At 40.2% G+C, this 23229-nt stretch overlaps 2 protein-coding genes and 1 pseudogene across 3 annotated transcripts; 2 read left to right on the top strand and 1 right to left on the bottom strand.

Moving 5' to 3' along the window:
• The first annotated feature begins 417 nt into the window (after nucleotides 1-417).
• LOC112181652 lies at nucleotides 418-3815 on the top strand. The gene is made up of 6 exons (XM_040512751.1): nucleotides 418-760; nucleotides 845-1054; nucleotides 1190-1624; nucleotides 3140-3275; nucleotides 3370-3461; nucleotides 3616-3815. Exons 1-6 carry the CDS (start codon nucleotides 701-703, stop codon nucleotides 3628-3630), a joined length of 948 nt encoding a protein of 315 aa, XP_040368685.1. The 5' UTR covers nucleotides 418-700; the 3' UTR covers nucleotides 3631-3815.
• A 7580-nt stretch (nucleotides 3816-11395) lies between these two features.
• Nucleotides 11396-22512, bottom strand: LOC112181718. Of its 2 annotated transcripts, XM_040512560.1 has the most exons (5): nucleotides 22233-22512; nucleotides 12937-12975; nucleotides 12202-12276; nucleotides 11848-11946; nucleotides 11396-11757 (listed from the first exon to the last, which is right to left on the bottom strand). In XM_040512560.1, the coding sequence occupies exons 1-5, from the start codon at nucleotides 22509-22511 to the stop codon at nucleotides 11626-11628; spliced, it is 624 nt and encodes a 207-aa protein (XP_040368494.1). In that variant the 5' UTR covers nucleotide 22512; the 3' UTR covers nucleotides 11396-11625. The 2 variants fall into 2 exon arrangements, with proteins under 2 accessions (XP_040368494.1, XP_024175871.1); XM_024320103.2 differs by lacking the exons at nucleotides 12202-12276; nucleotides 12937-12975.
• Nucleotides 20115-22223, top strand: LOC112181717 (annotated as a pseudogene).
• Nucleotides 22513-23229: the final 717 nt, after the last annotated feature.

Consider the following 23229-nt stretch of genomic DNA (forward strand, 5'->3'; position numbering starts at 1 on the left):
TATTGAAAACGGGTAAATGGGTGGATGCTTAACACTAAAGTAGAAATATTCATATTAAAGAAAAATAATAAAATAATAATAAGTATTTGTCAAGAAAAAATAGTAGCGAGTATTTAATAATAAAAAATAAAATAAAAATGAGCAATATTGAAAATGGGTAAATGGGTGGGGTATGGGTTTACCCATTTAGAAATGGGTTGGATAAATACTAGTATTCGAAAATTATTTGATGGGTATTACCCAATGAGTATTATCCGCAAATTATTATTGGGTGGGTATTACTCAATAAGTACAAATGCCAAGTTGGATTTCCAGTTTTCGGCCCAACCTTGATGTCTGTCTAAGTTGCCTCTCATGGGCCTAGCAACTATTTGTAGGTAAATGGGAATTCTCCTACAAAATAAATGTTAAAAAAAAGACGCGAGTTGATCGGCGCTTAGCATAGAAACGGAAGTGGCTGGAGAGAGCAAGAGCAGAGAGAAACTCGGGACTTGAAGGTCCGATTAGCCAGAATTTTGAAACTCCGATTCATGTCCGGCGCAGTGGTTTCTGTTATAGAAATCAGATTGCGTCACGGCCCCGGTTTTCGTTCACAATTGATTGAGGATTAATATTGGAATTCAGATCAAGTTCAGGCTAGGGTTTCGTTCTTCTATTCAATTAGGCATTTTGATCGGGTTTTGTTGAAAATAGGGGAAGGATGTCGGCGGCGGAGGAGACAGGCACCATGGACGAAGAGGTTTTGAGGCTCAAAGAGCAGGTTATTTGCACTAATGGTATTCTCTCTCTATATATTACTAGATATTCGATCTGCGTTGCATTCTAACTGGTGCTTAATTGTCAGCTTTCTCAATGCGAACTCCAAAGGGAGCTGCTCCTGACAGAGAAAGAGAGCTGGATGGCCAAGGAGAGACTTGTCACGCAGGAAAAAGAAGCAGCAGAAGAAAAGCTCAGAGCTTTTATAGAAGCGACTGCGAGTGCAAGATCTGAATTTGAAAAAAAAAGAAAGACACTCAAGGAGGTCTTGGAGACCAAGAAGAAGAGCGTGCATCAGGTAAGATTTCTGTCACCCATTTGGCCTTTTAAGTTCAATTGTAGGCTGATAAATGTATATTTAACTGTCATGCTAGTCACTCCCACCTTCAACGTCTCAAGTTTTGAGTTTCTGGTTTGATGCTTTTTTGGGCAGTTAAATAAGGCAATCGATGAGTTTCTTGCTCGTCCTGAGGTGAATTATATGGGAAAACGAACACCCACCATGGAGAAGTTTGATGGATTGATTGCTGAAATACGAAAGAAAAAAATGTGCTTACAAGCAGAGACAGATAAGGTGGACAAGCTACATTCAGAGATATTGGAGAAAAGGGACAATTTATTTGCTTTTCTTAAGACTTGTGTGAAAAATTCAGAAATCACTGACGATGTAAAACCTGTGCTCCGACTCCACTATGATGCATATGTTGACACACTCAAGACTGAGGATGATGATTGTGAAATGTTAAGAAAGTATGTGCATTTTATTCTGCAACCGTTTGTCAGGCTTGACTTTAAATCTCCAATTTCCGCTGCAATGTCTAAATTCTTCAACTTCTTTCTAACAAAGGAGTCCAACAAAGATGCTGAGGTGATATGTTTCTCTCTTTCTCATTGTACATGTTTTTGGTTTTTATTAAGAACTGAGAAGTTGGTTTTTGAAAGTGGCATAGCTGACTTTCTGATGTGCTTTTTCTTTTTTACTAGTGAAGCATAAACATCCTGTAACTCTGTAAGAGATGATGACGAGTCTGAACATCCTGACGAAGCCTCCATAGGAAGGAAGCTTTTGGACTTTATCATAACATAAAAAGATGAGGACCTGTTTGGAGTATGTTGACTCTAGATGGAAGACAAGGCAGGGAGGACATTGAGAACATTGAACTTTCTCATGACATAAAATTTTAGGAATATTAGAGAATTGCAATTCCAAGAATTTTTAGCTTTGGAACGTGTGGGGTAGTGAAATTTTAGACAGAAGCATGTCAGAGACCAGATATTGCAGGAATATTTTAGGTAGTGTGTGGGTAGGGGACATTTGTGTGTCCTTAATTATAATAAGACACTTTAAAATGACATTTTTTATCATTGGCCCTTAAATGAATTGTTTGGATAATTTTAATTTTTTTGTAGGTGAAGGGATTTCATTATGAGATTTTGTAAAGCATATTTTTTTTTTTTACAAGATTAATCTTTTTTGGGCTAATGATAAAATAGGTCATTTTGAAGTATTTTATTATAATCAAGGACACAAATGTCCCTATGATAATTAAGTTCACCACTTTACAACCTGCCATTAAAAATAACAAAAATTACAACTCATGCCATCGTCGCATCGTCTCTCTCTTCCCCGATCTATTTCAGACTATAATTAACCCCCCCCCCCCTTAACTGACTTCACCACCATTGCCCTTTGACACCGCTGACGGCGTCTACAACGTCGCCTAGCCCGAATCTCACGACTCCCTCCTCATCGCCTTCGTCAAGCTATACGACCTCGCCCTCCCACGTACCTCCAACCTACTCCGCTCCCTCCATGAGCACACGCGTGAGGTCAGCTCCACCAACTACAACCCCAGGCGCTGCGACTCGTTGTTCACCGCCTCGTGGGAAGACACTGTGAAGCTCTGGACAGTCGACCGCCCCGCCTCCATTCGCACCTTTAAGGAGCACGCCTACTGCGTCTACTCCGCCGCCTTTGGTGTGAAGAGCTTGGAAGCTCGTTCTGATTGTCAATGGAGGCCTTCGAGACCTCCAGCGGTACAACCTTGAGGAATGCTTTCGATAATGTCCTTTCCTTGTTCATCCTCATCCTGAACGTAAAGCCACCGAGCACAACCTCAATCAGGTTCTTGTGATTACTTGTATCAGAGACCTTTTGATAATCTTTTTGGGTTAATTGGATATGTAATCTTGACTCGTGTTGATCATAATTGTGTAATTCGAGATTGGCTTTTGAGTAGGAGAGAACGATTTTTGATTGATTTTTAGCTCTTTGTTTGATTTGTTTCATGGGGAATTGATAAGTGGTTGAAGAAAAATTGGTTTCATATGTATGTGGGGGTTTTTATCTGATGATGTTGATGTTGGGGGTTTTGGTTTGCAGATTCAGTATATACCGCAGCATTTGGTGAGACTGTTGCAAATTATTATGGACGGTAACTGCGACATGGGTGTACGTCAGGTTGCCAGCATCCATTTCAAGAACTTCATTGGAAAGAACTGGTTACCTCATAAGCCAGGTATGTAATGATTGATTGAATAGGATTTTGGTTAGTATCCGAAATCCATGGATGAGTCTAGCTATGCTTATTCTTCACCTGTTGATTTTTGTAGATGAGCATAATAAGATATCACAAGCTGACAAAGACGTGGTTAGAGAGCACGTTCTTGTCTTTGTTACACAGGTTCCCCCATTGTACGTTAAGGTACTTCGTTTGCTGTTTCGGCTACTGTGGCCATAGTGGGCTTGTGACTGCACGCAGATTGTCTTTATGTTTTGTTTTAAGTTGTTAGTTCTATATAATACCTTGAGAAATTATGTTCCTGCTTATTTGTTGGTAATCTAATGTCATTGTACAGGGTACAACTGGGTGAGTTCCTAAAGACAATTATTTATGTCGATTACCCTGAGCGGTGGCCACGACTTTTAGACTAGGTGAAGCACAACTTGCAAGACCAACAAGTTCATGGAGCTTTGTTAGTTTTGCAGATTCTTTCTAGAAAATAAGAGTAAGTGTATCATAATCCTATTCTTATGAAGTGATTCTTATATATGGTTATTGCTTGGAGTTGCACGGCCTTCTAAACGAAACTACAAGTTTAGCTAGTAGTTTTCCATCTGAGGCATACTGTGTGCTTAATGTGTATTTGATCACAAGATTGTTATAGCAATTAATGATAAATTATGTTCTCTTATCTGGTGGGGATGACAAGATTCCTCATGTTTCGGTAATGTATAAGTGATGGGCCAAACTTTATTGAGCAATTGGAGAACAACAATGCAAGTAATGAAGTTGGTGTGGTTGGAAGAAGTGGAGTGGCTTGCAGAGCTAAGATTAAAATCGTTTGTTGATGAAAGGGGTAACTGACCATGTCACTTACAATATATGTAACTGACCAGTGAGGTCAATATTTTGTTTACTCTTTCAATGAAAAAGGGTTTTTTCTTTACCTTTTATGTAACTGACCATGTCACTTACAATGTATGTAACTGACCATGTAACGGACCATGTATTAGTTCTAAGTCAGTATAGCGTTTGAGTTCTCATGCCTTGTTCCTTTTTCGGAATACTCTTGGCATGTTCATACACAACAAATGATTGAATATAGCCAAACTCCTTAAGTCACTGGTCAAGTCACTAGTCAAGTCATTAATCAAGTCATTGTCTGGATAACTATTAACCTCAAGTAACTAACTAAGTCTGACAGGATCCGCCCCGGATTCCAGGGCGAAGTGGCCCCGCGGGACCCACCTTTAAAGAAGGTTTACCAAAAATTTCGGCATAACCTCCCTTAAAAATGGGCAACCCAAAACCTGTAGAATTTCAATTTCACTTCTAAACAACCCTCCCAAAACTTCTGGAGCGACCCTGCTCCCAAAACCGCACAACTCCACAATTTAGAGTATCAAATTATCCAATTAACTCAAATTACAACCAAGTCATAGGTTACAATATTAATACAAAATCTCAAGGTTATCAGAGCAGGCTAAAACCAAAAGAACAACGATATACATAGTAGGTTAGCAAGTAACCTACGAGGGATAGATGACAGCGGTGGTGCTAAGCCTCAACTCCTAAAGCCGAACAGTTACACTGCGAACTGGGCATTTGAAACCGAAGGACCCAGGGGAAAGTACATAAAAAACGTTAGCGTGAGTGGACAAAAATAAACAATTTCAAACAAAAGGGATTTTATACTTTCCCACATTTATTTCTTTAAAATTCCCGATGCATGCAATGATTAACAAAAATAAAATAAGAGGAGTTCCGCTCATGAAAGCCGACTAGCCCCACTAGTCACAAACGAATAAAGGAAAAGGTTGAAACTCAGATACTCAAGGAAATAAATGGCTAAAATAAATCGGACTAGCCCCGCTAGTCGAAAATAGTATAATGAGTAGGGGAAGACGATAGCCATACGAGTGAGCCTCCCAGGCTCGGGTGATAGCCTCCCAGGCTAAAGTACTCCCATTACTCCCGTAATATACCCTTACGCCACTATGTGTAGCGATAGGATACTGGGCTTCAGAATTACTGTCACAGAGACAGTAACCAGCGCCACAAAGGCGGAGGGCTTCGGTGATCCCATCACCTCTCCACAAAGGCGGAAGATCAAAGCTAGCAATGATAAGTCACCCAAAGTATGGCAAAAGAAAATCTGAAAACCAAGTAAATCCATAAGTACATAAAGCTTCCCCATCTCTCGTAAATGAATTTCCAACGACGTGTCCCACACGCCAAGATAATCTCAAGTTCAAAATAAATAGGAGATAAATAAGTATAAAGATTTACTCCATCGAAATCTCATTTCAAAAAAAATCTCATAAAAATCTCAAGTCGCCGAGTATAAATATAATATAAATAGTATAAATCCAGAAATCACATCGGAAATAAATAAATAAGGTAAGATAAGCAAAACCAATGACGTGACCCCGCACGCCATAAAATCTTCAAATAAACAAATATCCAAAACCATTTCTGAAAATAACCATATGCTCGGGAAAGTAATACGATAAACAAATTATTATCTCAGAAACAAATAAATAAATGCATGCATCATTCTTTGAAAATAAACGTCCACTCACAGTATGCGGCTAACGTGGTACCCAAGCGTAAGGATCCTCATCAAGCGATGGGTCGGTACCTCGTCCTGTACACAATTATATTCCGTAAACAATAATTCGATAAACAAGTACGATTCTATAATGAATCCCAAAACCCTACGAAATCCCACATCACCATTTCTTTCAGGATTCAATCCAAACTTCACCATTAATCTATCTCCGTCGATTAAAGTATTCCATATCGGAACAAAGGAAACCCGAAGGTCGGATTCCCACAATTCGACAACCAAAACTTCCAAACTTCGGGAATTCACAAACATATCCAAACTCTTCCAAAATTCACCAAACTTCACATACAAGCTCCACAACATTTATACAATTTAAAAGGGCTAAAAACTGAAATTAAAATACAGCCCACACACGCCTCCACTCGCCGCCAACAGTGGCAGCGCATGGGCCCCACGCGCCGGCGGCCACTACCTCCGATGGCCACCATATTTTGACAGTAGCACCTACTCAACACACTGATCAATTTTCTCAACAACAACACAACCCAATTTTACCTTTAAACAGTCGAAACCGGCGGGTGAAATTTTTCCAGAAAACTCCAAGAACCCTAGAAATTTCAAATCATTAATTCGATCTCTATACTGCAAATTGAAATGAAAGACCTTAGGGGAAATGATCTATGTCAAAAACCGAACCTTCGACGCCGGTTTGGTGGCCGGAGACGGCCGGAATCGCCGGAAATCGTCAAAACCCGCAAGTTGCTACAGTAACCTTCCCAGCAAGAAATCGAGCTCCTCTGGCCAAATCTCCCCAAAATACCACCACAGATGCGTCAAGGGGGAGGAGACGAGCTTGGGGATGGCCGGATTTCGCAGTGGGTGGGCCGGAGGAGGGAGAAATCGGAGGAGGAAGAATCGGGCCGAAAAGGAAGGAAATGTCAGGGGAGGAGAGAGAAAGAGCCGGGTAGGTTTCCAAAAATGGAAACTTACCACAGTAACTCGGCTATTTATAGAAACTTACCATGAACAGTAACCGTAAACAGTAACTTTAATCTTTCGCTTATAACTTTCACATACGAACTCCAATTTTTACGCACCACATATGCACGCGCTCAGTTTAACGTCCTCTACAATTTTCATGAAGGAAGTTTCCTCAAATTTTGAACCGAACGAAAAGTCAACTTTTAGGGCCACTAAAAGTATCTAAACAAGTAAAAGTTGAAAGAAATTGTCGTTTCCTGTCCAAATGACTAGTAAACGGTAAAATTTAGGTCCGGGATGTTACAAAGTCACTGATCATGTAACTGCCAAAAGTCACTGTTAATCTCAAGTAACTGACCATGTCACTATCAATCATCGGCCAAGTCACTGTCAATAACATGTCACTTGTCAAGTCACATTGCATGTCACTTACATATTTTGGAATTTTCAAGTCACTGTCTGGGTAACTATTAACCTCAAGTAACTAACTAAGTAACTAATCATGTAACTGCCAAAAATCACTGTTAATCACGTCACTAACTAAGTAACTGACCATGTCACTAACCAAGTAACTGTCAGTAGCCAAGTCACAAGTTGATAGCTAAGTCACTGTTAATCACATCACTAACTAAGTAACTGACCATGCCACTAACCAAATAACTGTCAGTAGCCAAGTCACAAGTTGATAACCAAGTCACTGTTAATCACATGTTACTAAGTAACTGACCATGTCACATTACATGTCACTGACAACGTCACTAACCAAGTAACCGTCAGCAGCCAAGTCACAAGTTAATAGCCAAGTCACTGTTAATCACATGTCACTAACTAAGTAATTGACCATGTCACTAACCAAGTAACTGTCAGTAGCCAAGTCACAAATTGATAGCCAAGTCACTGTTAATCACATGTTACTAACTAAGTAACTGACCATGTCACCACCAAGTAACTGTCAGTAGCCAAGTCACAAGTTAATAGCCAAGTCACTATTAATCACATGTCACTAACTAAGTAACTGACCATGTCACTGACCAAGTAATTGTCAATAGGTAAGTCACAAGTTGATAGCTAAGTCACTGTTAATCACGTCACTAACTAAGTAACTGACCATATCACTAACCAAGTAACTATCAGTAGCCAAGTCACAAGTTGATAGCCAAGTCACTGTTAATCACATGTTACTAACTAAGTAACTGGCCATGTCACATTACATGTCACTGATAATGTCACTAACCAAGTAACTATCAGTAGCCAAGTCACATAATCTGGATAAACTTCTGATTTGTAATCAAACAATCAGTTCTTGAATATAAACAAAACTGAGACCAAGTTGGCACAATTAACCAATCCAAACCTCCAAAACTACCATGAACCAAACTAACATACAGACCAACATGCAACACTAGAAATTCAATAATTAAAGAAGGGCAAAAAAAAAAAAAAAAACACTGAAAGAAAAGAGAGCTGTCTAACTTTGCCGCACTTCTGTGTCATGCCCAGTGAAAATAACAAATCCATGGATATATTCTGTATTTTTCAGCATCTGTTGCAAGGAAAGTGGGTGTTCTCTGCCGTTATAGAACAAAGTCCCAACAAATGAATATAGAATTTTATTTGGGTCCTCACACTTGATCACTGCCCTAAATCTTTCCAAGAAATTCTCATCATGAAGATGGGATGTCGCCTCCAGTGCATGGTTCAATTTTAAATTTGTTTCTCCATCAAGGTTCATAGTTTCCACATAGCAAATGCCATCCTCATAGCTTGATGAAAGCAAAAGCAGATCAACAAGAAAGTACTCATCCTTGTGCACCTTGACAAGATCACCAACTCTGAGCTTCTTCCATCTGGTCTCAATGAATGTATAATTCCTACCATACACTTTCACCTTTCGATTGTTTGCCTCCACATCCTGAAACTATTTCAAATATTAGCCAACTCTTTCGCACAGAGCAAACAAATAAATGACATCAAAATATCAATTGGAAGGAATTTCCCAGTAATGTTGTTCTTTCCATTTGTACTGCATCCAGTGCAGATATAGAGGGCAAACACCAATCAGTATGAAATGTATAAAGAGACCTCTTTCTTTTTCAGCCTTTTAAGGGCCTCTTCTATAAAGCGTTCCATAAACAAGAGTACAAAGAGACCACAATCATACACAATAGACAATAGAGAGAGGGAGAGTGACTGACCTCAGATCAATGAAAATAAACAATGAGAAACAGAATCTAGCATCATAAGTAGAGAGAAACACTATAAACTAGCTGCAATTTTGTAATATTGCCTCAAGACATGAAACTCTGAGATGCCTTTCGATCATCCAAAGTAAGCTAGGCATGGATATGAGTGTATGCAATTATGCTACTATGTATGCAATTATGCATGCACCATAGGCACGTGTAATTGCTAAGAAACCTAAACAACACAAAACGAAATGCACAGCTTAAATCATGGAAATGGATATATTACCATGCTTAAATCATGTTACCTCTCTCATCATCTTTAAGTTTCCAAAGGGCACAAATGTCTAATATGGACTTGGGAACAGGAATCTCCTAAAGATCCACACCATAACAGGACACCAAAGAGTTTACCAAGTTACGAACCAAAAACACAAAACATAAATCCCTAGTGTTAACCAATGACTGCATGGTGCAAGATGTGATAGCAAACAAACAATATCCTTAACATAAAAAAAAATCATGACAGAATTGAAATTTGGGATTTTATACGAAATAGACTATTCATATGTGGGTTTTTATCATCTTGCACGATAAAAACCACCAATTTCATACTAAGGTAGACAATTATCTACTAACCAATCAAGAACATCTAGAATTTTCGGGTTTCCATCTGATGTAACCTGTAATCCAGCAGCAGCTGGCTCCAGTTCAGAATCTGATTCATAATTTTCAGTTCAACACCTTAAGTTTCTTGACCGAAAAACAAATCCAACAGTTCATCACAACAACTAATCAATTTCATCACAATACTGAGTCCATTTGCTAATCAATTTCTTGGCCACTGATTTTCCTAATCAATTTCACAACTAACATGTTCGATTCTTATAACTTGGTTCATTGAATCAGCATCATAATCAAAAATACTAATTTCAGAAGTAGTATATACACGGGTATATACTAAACATCTAAGTACTAAACATCTAACACCATAAAGCCTACAATTCAATAACTCATCAAGTACAGTTCATTAGAAATTCACAATTGCCTATCTAAATTTCACCAAAAAACTCTTAACTTTAACAAAACTAAGCTCCACAGTTCCAATGCAATAAGCTTATTGTAGAAACTAAGCTAACAATTCTGAGAAACTAAGCAGCACGAATCAAAACAACCGGGGAAGATAAACTCATCGAGCAGTACTCATCAAAGTCAGTGATGCAGCCAGCAGCGACGAGAAGCTCGCCGAGAGCGGAAAAGGTCGTGCAAGGACCGGTGCGAGATCTGACTGGAGGATCCAAATTCCAGCGACCTCCGTCAAGACAGTGCTCGAATCGTCGCGCTACTTCATCCTCAGGATCGAGGATGGCACCGGCAAGCATGCCTTCATCTGCCTCGGGTTCGCCGAGCGCAAAGCGGCGTTCGATTTCACCATCGCGCTCTCCAATCTCGACAAGTATGTCAAGAGATCGACGAAGAGGCTTCGTACGACGCCCAATCGACCTGAATGATCTGGAGCGATTTGATTACCAGCGAGTCGGCACCGCTTCAAGAACTCGTACAGCGATCCCAAAGACGCGTCGTTCTTCGCCATTTGCACTCTCTCGAGGTCTGTGTCTCTTGTGGATGAGGAGAAGACGATAGAGAGAGAGAGTTGGCTTTAAGGGCAGAATGGGAATCAAAAAAATTAAAAATTGACTTTTTTTAACATTACTTATTATTCATAAGAACTAAATTAATATTACTAATAATTCATTACAGACCTTTTTATCAAGTGGGAAACTAGGTGACCTTTTTATCATTTCATACTCTAATATGACCTTTTCCATAATTTCCCTTTCATTTAAATAATTCACCACTTATATCCCTTCATTTTAGGATCCCATCACCTCGTAATCCTTTCACTTTATAATCCCATCACCTTGAAATCCCTTGGAACCTTTAAATCCCCTACCCACACACTACCTAAAATATTCCTGCAATATCTGGTCTCTGACATGCTTCTGCCTAAAATTTCACTACCCCACACGTTCCAAAGCTAAAAATTCTTGGAATTGCAATTCTCTAATATTCCTGCAATATCTGGTGTCGACATGCCAAAGCTAAAACTCCTGGCCTGCAATTCCACGTCAACAAATGCACAAGCATATCCGTCACTGATATTTGCTTTATCATAAACGAAGAAAGCTTTTCTCCACTTTAGGAGATGCACCCGACTCTGAAATTTAAGAACAGTAAGTAACAATGTGAAGAAGCAAATCCATCAAACCTGTTGTTCAAAGAGCAAAATCAAGTATGTGTGCATTAGCCTGGATCAAGTGACAAAGGCTTAAAAGAATTGTGGGCGAATTTTTGAACAGCTAGATGCAAGGGCATCCACCCATCATATAAAGTAAAAAGAAGAGCTCTATTTAGTTATGACCCATTAATATTGCATTCGAGAGTGCTTTCACTTTTCGCAAAAGTTTAATCCATACATTGTCCTGAAGGTTTATATCACCGTTGTATAACAAAAGAACCTCAGTTACTTGACTTCAAGCTGTCCGGACAGCATACTGCATTGAGGCAGTGCCATCATGTATCCACATAAAACTTCTTTTAGAGCAAAGAGCTAACACAACACCGACCTGGATCAATATATATACATATATAAACTTCCAACCCCTTTATCACGAACAAATGGATTAGCCGAATCTCTGAGAAGATAGTCTGTAATGGCCTGGTTTTTACCGATAATTGCCTTGTCAAGAACAGTCCAATCATCCTGAAAAACAGTGAACCAAGCTCAAATCACAAATGAAAATGCAAGAAACTCTTCAGTGGTTAACAATCATTCATTTAGTCATTTATATACCTTATCCGCAGCATTAATATCAGCTTCATGTTTTGATAAAGCGTGCATAATGTAATATTCTCCTGATACGGCAAGAGTGTGAAGGGGCAACCATTTACTCTGGAAAGAGTTCATCAAATTAGAAATTAAAAAGTATGTTTATGTTAGGAGATATTAGCGTCCCTGCAGATTGTGATAGCACTACAACAACTGAAGCCGCAGTTCAAAACATCTTTTTATATAAAATCTCAATCCAGCAAGACAGTATGCATCAGCCACCTTTACAGACTCACCATCACACGGGACAATTTTCTAAAGACAAAAATGAAAGCCCAAAAGTCACCTATTAATGATCATAACAGATGCGACACTTACAGAGGTGGCAGAAGCCATATCAGGTTTTTGCCTATGCAGCATCAGCTTTTCCTCCTGTGAACAAAGGACAGGGTCCTATTCATCCAACAAATAAAGAATATATCAAAGACCGTATCCACTAAACAAAACCAAAAACACCCCCCCCCCCCCCCCCCCCCCCCCCTAATTGTTCACGGATAAAAGACGCGCTGTTACGACACCCCCAGCCCTCCGCGAACTAAAGATCCAGTGCCATGACATAAAGCGAGGGTAGACCCACTAAGGTGAGAGCAGAACGGCACATCACTACTCATAAGAAAAAACCCTCCTTTAGAAGAAAGAGTAATTTTTTATTTATTTATTTATTTTGTTTTTTTATCAAATCAACAACTCAGATATAACAACTACCCTATTGTAAGCCGAAGTCACAACCTCCCACTTAAAAAGGAGAAACTTATGTCACAAGACCAAATTATACTGGGCAATTAATTTTAATTTTGGTGCATTCCAGACGCTCTTTAGATTAGAAATTTTTTTTCCTTTTCAAAAAAATAACAAAAAAATAAACGGGTCGGCTGTAGGACTACTCAATCCCACCCTAGTTCTGTGTCTGAATATATGTAATAAACCTCTCAAAGGTTATGCATCATCCATGGCATGTGGGGCACTATATATCTAGAAATACTACTAATATTGTATCTATCCAAGAAGAAATACTGATATCATCATCCAAATACCCAGCATAACGACACATACACCATAGCCATGTACGGTAACAGGCCTAAGGCAGTACCCCTGAAAAGTGAAAGAAACATAAAATGTTACTAACGTCCAAATAAGTACTTTATTATATGCAAATAACAAGCCAACAGATGAAAAGTTAAAAAAAAAAAAAAAAGCAAAAGCAAAAGGGCTTCCAAATGTATAGATGAAGAGGATTTCGGCAAGGGGACCCCTTATCCTGTACCTTTTCCTTTTGTGTTCTGAAGATTTATAGAGTTTATTCACATCTAAGAGCAAGTCCACCCGTAGTCAAGAAAAGGCAAAGTCGAGAAGTCAAGAATTCGACCGGTTAAGTTACTATTCACTGCCACTGGACATGGGTTTGCACCCGTTGTTTTTCTTGCCCGGTCAACGCTGTTCACCATTTTCACTGTTCACTCTACTGTTCACCCAAAATTCATTGTTTAAAATTTACTGTTCATTTTACTGTTCATCGAGCTTGCCCAGTTCCTCACATTAATTGGTCCGTGCTCTTCACGGCCTTGCTCTGGCGCGTCTCTCTCTTGCTGGCCCATGTGACGTCAGCCATGATCAGTGGTGGGCAGAGGTGGCTGCAGGCCATGCCTGGGCAAAGAAAAAGGCAGCTGCTTGACATTTTTCTTGCCCTTGGTCAAACAAAGGCAAAAGCTGCCCAGGCAAAACAGACCCGGTGGAGGGGAGAAATAGAGCTTGCCCAGTCAAATTCATGGAATGCTGAGGTGGTGCCCGGGCAAAAGAGCACCGGTGCACTTGCTCTAAGGATATGATGGGTACGATTCATGGTGTACAAACTACTCCAATTGCTTCTTCTATATCATTTGCTTTTCGCAGATGATAGTCTAGTGTTTGCAAGAGCTGATTTGCAGGAGGTTACTAATCTAAAGAAAATCTTACTATTGTATGAAAGTGTGGTGGGGCAAAAAATTAACTTCTAAAGTCTGGTTGCTTTTGGACCAGGTGTGAGAACTAATGTGAAATCTGAGTTGCAGGAGGGGTGCAGATTGCTCCTTTTCATGAGGAAGACATTTAGGCCTGCCAACTATGTTGGGGAAGAATAAAAAGATGTATAGAAAGTTAGATAAAAGATTGGATCATCATCTGGAGGGTTGGCAGAGCAAATTTCTCTCTAAAGCTGGGAAGCTGATATTAGTGAAAGCAGTGGCTCAGGCAATCCCAACTTATACGATGAGTGTTTTTAAATTGCCAAAAGGGGTACAGCGAAGGTTTCAATCTAAGATAACTAGGTTCTGGTGGGGTAAGGGTGGTGATAAGAAAGGATGCATTGGTGCAAATGGGAGAAATTGTGTGGCAGTAAATGGGATGGTGGTTTGGGATTTAGAGATTTGGAGATTTTCAATAAAGCTCTGCTAGCCAAAACGTTTTGGCAGCTAATGCTTTCTCTGCATTCTCTCGACAGCAGGTTAACTAGAGTTAAGTACTTTCCAGATGCAGATTGGTTGGATGCCTGGGGGTGTAGTGGAGCTTCTTTAATATGGAGGAGTTTAGTGTGGGGAAATTAAGTGCTTGAGTTGGGGATGAGATGGAGGGTGGGTGATGGAACTCAAACTGATATAAGGTTAGCTAATGGGTACCTCAGCCTACTCATTTTAAAGTTTTATCTTCTATTACACTGCCTAGTAACACAAGAGTTGCAGCATTAATCACCTCACAAAGGGAGTGGGATGTGGATGTTATTTGCTAATCAGTTTTTTGAATCGGAAGCAAAGCCTATACTTTCAATCCTGCTTTCACACTGTGGGGGGCATGACAAATTGATTTGGTATATTACAATAACAATGGGAGGTATACGGTGAAATCAGGCTATTGGGTGGCAGCTCAAGATAGACAACGGAGTAAGGGTTTGGATGTATCTATTGTGTAAGCCCCCTTTAGGATCTTTGTGTTTTACTACTTAAGCAAAATCAGAATAATAGATGAACTGAAAACAGAAACAACACAGCAGATTTTATAGTGGTTCAGCCAAACTTTAGCCTACGTCCACTTCGTGATCTCTCTTGAGAGATTCACTAGCACTATGAAGAATTTAGGTGTTTACAAGTACTTATTGCAGATCCCTCAAACCCCTCAGACTAGTTCTTATCTCTCTATCACCTTGACTCTCAGTTTTCTGCACTTTCTGTCTTCCTTATTCCAGAAAACTGACTGCAGCCCCTATTTATAGGGCATAGAGGCTGCTGATACAACATGGGTTTAGGATTCCTAACCCTAATAGACTAAGCTTTTAATACAAATCCTAATAGAACTTGAAAGACTAACTTTCCTAGAACTTATAGAAAAGCTGCGCGCAAACCTCTTTCCTTTCTAGACTTGGATTTGAATTCTGAACCCTAATTTTCAGATTGTATCAATGAGCCAAAAACACAACAATCTCCACCTTGGTGAGTTGATACCAAAACAATTGCTGCAACCTTCAGGATGTCTTGAACTTCTTGAAGTAATCCCGAACAAACCTTCAAGAACCTTCACCTTGGCAAGGCTCTTCTTGCCTCAACACACCTCAAGTGAGGAGGTGCTCCACCACAACTCAGCATGTTGTGACACTGAGCAAGTTCAAGCAATGCTTAAACTTCTCTACAGCAACGGGCTTGGTAAGACAATCTGCAGCATTGTCATTTGTGTGAACCTTCTCCACAATAATATTTCCAGATTCTACCCAATCTCTGATCCTGTGATAACGAACATCAATGTGTTTCGTCCTTGCATGAAACACTTGATTCTTTGCCAAGTGAATGGCACTTTGACTGTCACACTTCACTACCACGCTTTCTTGGTGAATTCCAAATTCACTTGCCAGCCCATTCAACCAAATAGCTTCCTTTGAAGCTTCTGTTAATGCCATATATTCTGCCTCAGTAGTAGACAGAGCTGTGACTGCTTGAAGAGTTGATTTCCAGCTCACAGGTCCTCCTCCACAAGTAAAAACATAACCTGTTGTGGACCTCCTTTTATCTAAGTCTCTTGCATAATCAGCATCCACAAAACCAGCTACGCATGCTACTTCTTGTTTCCTCTCAAACATGATTCCAAGCTGCCTAGTCCCTTTTAAATACCTTAAAATCCACTTTACTGCTTCCCAGTGGGGCTTACCCTGATTTGACATGTATTTAGAGACAACGCTCAATGCTTGAGCTAAATCTGGTCTTGTGCAGATCATTGCATACATGAGACACCCTACTGCACTTGCATATGGAACATCCTTCATCACATCAATCTCTTTTTGACTTGATGGCCTTTGCTTTGCACTTAACTGATAATGTGCAGCTAATGGGATAGAAACAACCTTAGCTCCATCCATGTTGAAGCGTTCAAGTACCCTCAGAATGTACTTTTCTTGTGACAGCCAAATTTTCCCAGCTTTTCTATCCCGCCTTATTTCAATTCCAAGGATCTTTTGTGCAGCTCCTAGATCCTTCATGTCGAATTCAGCTCCCAATTTCTTCTTAAGCTCTTGAATTTTCGACATATCCTTGCATGCAATTAGCATGTCATCTACATACAAAAGTAGTAGAATAATCTCCCCATCTTCGAATACATGGTAGTAAACGCAGCAGTCATATAGGCATCTTGTGTAGCCTATTTTCAGCATGTATGTGTCGAAACGCTTGTACCACTGCCTTGGTGATTGCTTAAGTCCATATAGGGACTTCCTTAACCGACAAACCAGATCCTCTTTTCCTGTTTCAACAAAACCCTCCGGCTGCGACATATAAATGTCTTCTTCGAGGTCCCCATGAAGAAACGCAGTTTTCACATCCATCTGCTCAATCTCCATATCATACTGAGCTGCTATAGACAACAATAACCGAATTGAAGTGTGTTTGACGACCGGAGAGAAAATCTCGTCATAATCCACTCCCTCTTTCTGCGAATACCCTTTTGCCACCAAACGTGCTTTATACTTTATGGCATCAGCATCATGTATTCCTTCTTTCTTCCTAAACACCCACTTGCAGCCAACTAGTTTTCTTTCTTTGGGTTTAGGAACCAACTCCCACACGGAATTCTTATGCAAAGATTCCATCTCTTCTATCATAGCACCAATCCAACCTGCCCGTTCTTCGCTTTCTATGGCATCTTGATAAGTAGTTGGATCTCCTTGACTTATACTCAGAGCATGACTCACATCTTCTTCCGGTTCGAACCCAAACCTTTGTATCTTTCTTGGATTCCTCTTAGGTTTGTCAAGTGCTATGCTTCTTTTAAATGACTCAGGTGCTTGTGGGATAGGGGAATTTCGACCCCTCTGTGGGGATTGCTCCACCTGAGCCCTAACTGGTGACTGTTGTTGCTGCTCTGTTTCTTCAATAGCTCCTTGATCATTCCCTACTCGCTCAATTTGCTCCACCTGAACTTGGGAATCTTCATCCGATGGTCTAGCTAATGAAATCTTGATTGCTTCTTCTTCAACAACAGCCATCTTCTCCTTCTTGCTATTAACCTCCTCATTCAATGGCATAGTCTTCTCATCAAAGATTACATCCCTGCTGATCACCTTTTTGTCGTTGACTATATCCCACAACTTATAACCTTTCACCCCTTTTTCAAAGCCGATGAACAAGCACTCGTGGGACTTTGGTTTCAGTTTGGTTCTTTCATTGCTGGGAATATGTGCATAAGCACTGCAACCAAACACTCTCAAGTTGGAATAATCAACGGGCTTTCCAGACCATACCTCCTCTGCACACTTGAAGTTAATAGCCCTAGAAGGTGATCGATTAATCAAATAACATGCATGATTAACCGCTTCTGCCCAAAAAGTTTCAGGCAACCCTGCATGAAGTCTCATGCTTCTTTCTCTCTCCATGAGAGTTCTGTTCATCCTTTCTGCAACACCATTTTGTTGAGGAGTTTTCTTAACAGTAAAGTGTCTTGTGATGCCTGCATCCTTGCACAGCTGTAAGAACTGATTATCTCTATATTCACCTCCATTGTCGCTTCTCAAACACTTGATTTTTCTGCCTGTTTGGTTTTCAACTTCAGCTTTCCACTCCTTGAACTTAGTGAAAACCTGGTCTTTAGTTTTCATAAAGTATACCCAAACCTTCCTTGAAAAATCATCTATGAAAGAGACAAAGTATCTGGCTCCACCCTTTGATTTTGTTGGTGTAGGCCCCCAAACATCTGTGTGAATATAGTCCAATACTCCTTTGGATTTGTTCTCACTGCTGCCCACATTGAACGTCACCTTGGTCTGCTTTCCGAGTGTGCAATATTTGCAAAATTCAAGTTTGCAGCTCATTACACCTTCCAGCTGATCCCTTTTGTGTAATTCCTGCAACCCTCTCTGACTCATGTGCCCTAGCCGTTTATGCCAAAGCTCAGTCTTGTCTTCCTCTGTACAAACTGCAGCTCCACCAACCACCGTAGAACCCGTAAGTTTATACATGTTATCTGGTTGCATCACACTCCTCATGTAGACCATTTGTCCCTTTCCTACCTTGAGCTGTCCTTTTTCAGATTTATACCAAAATCCAGCCCTATCCAAAGTGCTCAATGAAATCAGATTTCTGCTCAATTTTGGGACATGTCGGACGTTTCCCAGCGTTCGGACAATTCCATAATGCATCTTGATCTTTACTGTTCCGATTCCCATAATTCTACAAGGTGAATCATCTCCCATCAACACTTCCCCGGTGTTCCTCTCTTCATATGTATCGTACCAATCTCTGTGTGCACACATATGAAATGTGCAGGCTGTATCCAAGGTCCAATATTTAAGTGCGCTGGAGCTGGTTGTTACTGCGAGAAGTTCTCCATCGTCACTATAATTTCCAGCAACGACATTGGCTGACTTGGAGCTTTCTCCTAACATCTGCGCCTTTTTCTCCTTCCATTGTTTGCAATTCCTTTTCCAGTGGTCAAGTGAACCACATTCGAAGCAACCATTCTTCTTTTCTTTGCCTTTCCCCTTGGATTTTGACCTGCCTCTTTCTTCAAATCCACCACCTCTATTCCTGGACCTTCCTCTCTCCTTGCCTCTGACATGAAGTCCCCGTGCTTGAGAACTTTCTTCTTCTTTGTCCATTTTGACATATGATTCCAGGTTCTCACACACTTTAGAAAGTGTGATACTATCTTTGAATATCATGGTGGTTTTGAAGTGCTTGAATGAAGGTGGAAGCGAATGACGTAACATGACAGCCGTGTCTTCGTCATCCATCTTTGCTCCAACCTTCTCCAAGTTTGATATGCAATTCTGAAAATTGCATATGTGATCATTAAGATCATCCCCTTCCTCCATCTTGAGGCCAAAGAGCTGTTCCTTCAAGAGTAACTTGCTGCTGATAGTTTTACCCCTGTAGAGGCTTTCAAGCTTCTCCCATGCTTCCTTTGCAGTCATATTCTCACCAATATGAAGCAAGACATTATCAGCAAGATGCAGCTCGATGGAGCTCTTTGCTTTCTTATTCTTCTTCGTATAATCTGCTTCAGTCATTGTTGCAGGCTTATTTCCGATTGCCTCATCAACCTCTTGCTGAACTAGAACGTTCTTCATCTTCCTTTGCCAAAGCGTGAAGTTGTCCTTGCCATTAAAGGGCTTAATGGACGGTTTCACATCTCCTGCTTCGACAATGATTTTGCCGTTCACCATCGCAAAACACCTTGAGCCTAAGCTCTGATACCACTTATTGTGTAAGCCCCCTTTAGGATCTTTGTGTTTTACTACTTAAGCAAAATCAGAATAATAGATGAACTGAAAACAGAAACAACACAGCAGATTTTATAGTGGTTCAGCCAAACTTTAGCCTACGTCCACTTCGTGATCTCTCTTGAGAGATTCACTAGCACTATGAAGAATTTAGGTGTTTACAAGTACTTATTGCAGATCCCTCAAACCCCTCAGACTAGTTCTTATCTCTCTATCACCTTGACTCTCAGTTTGCTGCACTTTCTGTCTTCCTTATTCCAGAAAACTGACTGCAGCCCCTATTTATAGGGCATAGAGGCTGCTGATACAACATGGGTTTAGGATTCCTAACCCTAATAGACTAAGCTTTTAATACAAATCCTAATAGAACTTGAAAGACTAACTTTCCTAGAACTTATAGAAAAGCTGCGCGCAAACCTCTTTCCTTTCTAGACTTGGATTTGAATTCTGAACCCTAATTTTCAGATTGTATCAATGAGCCAAAAACACAACAGTATCAAGCAGTGTAGTGGGAAGAATGGAGTGACCTCACAAGGTTGGAAGCTACTGTGGGGTTTGAAGATTCCAAACAAAATTAAATTGTTTCTTTGGCGAGCATGTAACAGATATCTACATTGTGCATCGGCGGTTATGCAGCAAAGGGTGGTGATGCATTCAGATTGTTTGGGTTGTGGTGGTAGAGATGAATCAATAACTCATTTGCTTTGGGAGTGTACTGTAGCAAGGAAGGTATGGAAACACACGTTTTTGGCTGATGTCATTTTTCAGTTTTATGAAGAGTAATTATGAGTCTTAGTGTTTTTAAGAGTCTATTTAAATCTTATAGTGATTTTTCAAGAATCTTATTATTAATGCCTGATTCACGAGTCAAAACCACTGAGCGACTCTCTCCCTTGAAAAGAGTCGCTGATCCAAACCTATCTACCAATCAATCAAATCCTATCAGCCACAATGGCATTTGAGAAGATCAAGATCGCTATCCCATCGTTGAGATGGATGGAGATGAGATGACTCGAATTTTCTGGAAATCAATTAAGGATAAGCTTATTTTCCCCTTTTTGGATTGGGATATTAAGTACTTTGACCTTGGTCTTACCCACCGTGATGCCACGATGATAAAGTTACCGTTGAAAGTGCAGAGGCTACTCTGAAGTACAATGCAGCAATCAAATGGGCGACTATCTCACCAGATGAAGCTCACATGAGGAGTTTAGCTTTAAGCAAATGTGGAGGAGTTCCAATGGGACTATTAGGAATATTTTGAATGGTACTGTTTTCAGAGAACTGATTCTTTGCAAGAACATTCCTTGCCTCATTGGACGAAGCCAATATGCATTGGAAAACATGCTTTCGGTGATCAATATCGAGCAACTGATACAGTTATCAAAGGACCTGGAAAATTGAAATTGTTGTTTGTTCCAGAAGGAAAGGACGAGATGACCGAACTGGAATTACACAACTTTACAGGGGAAGGGGGAGTAGCAATTGCCATGTACAACACCGATGAGTCAATCCGTGCTTTTGTAGAAGCTTCTATGAACACAGCTTATGAGAAAAAGGTGGCCTCTTATAATATAGCACAAAAAACACTCTTCTTAATAAGTATGATGGAAGGTTCAAGGACATATTTCAAGAAGTTTATGATGCCCTTTGGAAATCAAAGTATGAAGCTGCTGGCATATGGTATGAACATCACCTCATTGATGATATGGTGGCTTACGCATTCAAAAGTGAAGGTGGTTATGTTTGGGCATCCAAGAATTATGATGGCGATGTGCAAAGTGATTTCTTAGCTCAAGGTTTTGGATTGATGACATCAGTACTGGTTTGCCCAGATAGAAAGACCTAAGAAGCTGAACCTGTCCATGGTACAGTTACTCGGCATTATAGAGTTCACCAGAAAAGTGGTGAAACCAGCACAAACAGCATAGCTTCTATTTTTGCTTGGACAAGAGAGCTTGAGCACAAGGCAAAGTTGGATGACAATTTCACTCAGACGCTGGAAGAAGCTTGTATTGAAACTGTGGAATCTGGGAAAATGACCAAGGATCTTGCACTAGTTCTTAACGGACCTAACCTTGCTAGGAACCACTACTTGAACACGGAAGAGTTCATTGATGCCGTGGCAGCAGAACTGAACGCAAAGCTTTCTTGAAAGCCTAGTTGGTCGGGCAACGGTGCCGTTTGTTCCTTTTCTCATTCAGAAAGAAACAACGGAGAGGGTGGGTAGAAATGGTGGCAGAATATTTCCCTTCTACTGTTATGTTAGACATGTCGGCTCATCTAATTTCCAAGTGCATTACACATACTGGTTTCTGTATTTTTATTGAGTTCCATCTTCTTCCCAAATCAGATTGGAATGAAATCTGAAGGCTTGGTGGCTAGGCCTCTCTCCCCTAACCTCCCTCTCTCGTTGTATTTATCCCTTCTACAGCTAAGAACCCTCTGTTTCTTCTAAAACCATTCTGTTTTCTTAATCTCTCAACACTCCCCAACCCACCAGCTATTGCTCTCTCAAACTAATACTGATATCCTAGCAGCAAGTAGCAACAACAAGAATCACACCAGACAAAAACAAACATAATCGAAAAATTTCGTAAACTAAAAGTGTAGTACTTACTGAGAACGAGGTCCAGCCGGAACCGCTGTGGAATCCACACCCAGTTTTTCTTCGGCAGTTGCCAGCTTTGCTTTTGATTCTTGCAAGTTCCTCTGCCAATTGCACATTCCTCAACTGCAGCGGCTCAATCTCATCAGTCTGAATCTCTTCCTCTCTCGCTTCCTCCTCAACTTCAATTTCATGCTGCTCAAGTCTAGCCCGCTCCCTAACCAACTGCCCACCGTCAACCCGGAACTCCAGCCATCCCTCTTCGTCAGCCTCCTCTGCAACGGGAAACATGTCTAGCGTCTATGGAATTGGGAATGCCGCTGAGTTTAGGGTTTTTCGAATTGGGAATTTGGGATTGGGGCGGGTTGGATTTCAGGCCGATGCGGTGCGTTTTAAAACTTTTTCTCCGCTTCTTCTTCATCTTGTACTTGGCAAAGCGCGCGGCTGAGAATTCCATCATCTTCCGAGATTTAACTCTAATCATCGTATTATCTTGGGTTAATCCTCAACCTCCAAAATGGTATATGAATCCTCAAACTACAAAATGATATATGCAGGCAAATGAAGGTGAGAGAGAAGAAAATTGTCTGCTATTCTAAACTACAAAAGTCTGAAACTCATTTGGACACGTGGCAGGGTCCAACTTGACAAATAGTCATAAATTTTTTTTTTTTATATTGATATTAAATTATTATATTATGAGGTCACATTAAAAATTTTAAAAATGAGAGAATTAGGCTTAGTTTGGGATTGATGTGCTGTGAGAAAAAGCACTTCCGAACTTACTGTGAGAGAAAGCACTTCCAAACTTGCTGTGAAAAGAAGCAGCTGAGGTGTTTGGTAAACTATTTTTAAAAGTGTTGTGATAACGAAAAGCAATTTCTCGGTATTTGGTAAGTTGCAAGGCAAAAATGCTTGGGTTTAGTATAATTACCAAAATGGTCGTACATGCTAAGATATGCTACTAAAATGCATAATTTTGTTTTTTGATTATGTAACCATACCAAAT

The sequence above is a fragment of the Rosa chinensis genome, chromosome 1, assembly GCF_002994745.2.
Source record: "Rosa chinensis cultivar Old Blush chromosome 1, RchiOBHm-V2, whole genome shotgun sequence".
NCBI lineage: Eukaryota > Viridiplantae > Streptophyta > Magnoliopsida > Rosales > Rosaceae > Rosa > Rosa chinensis.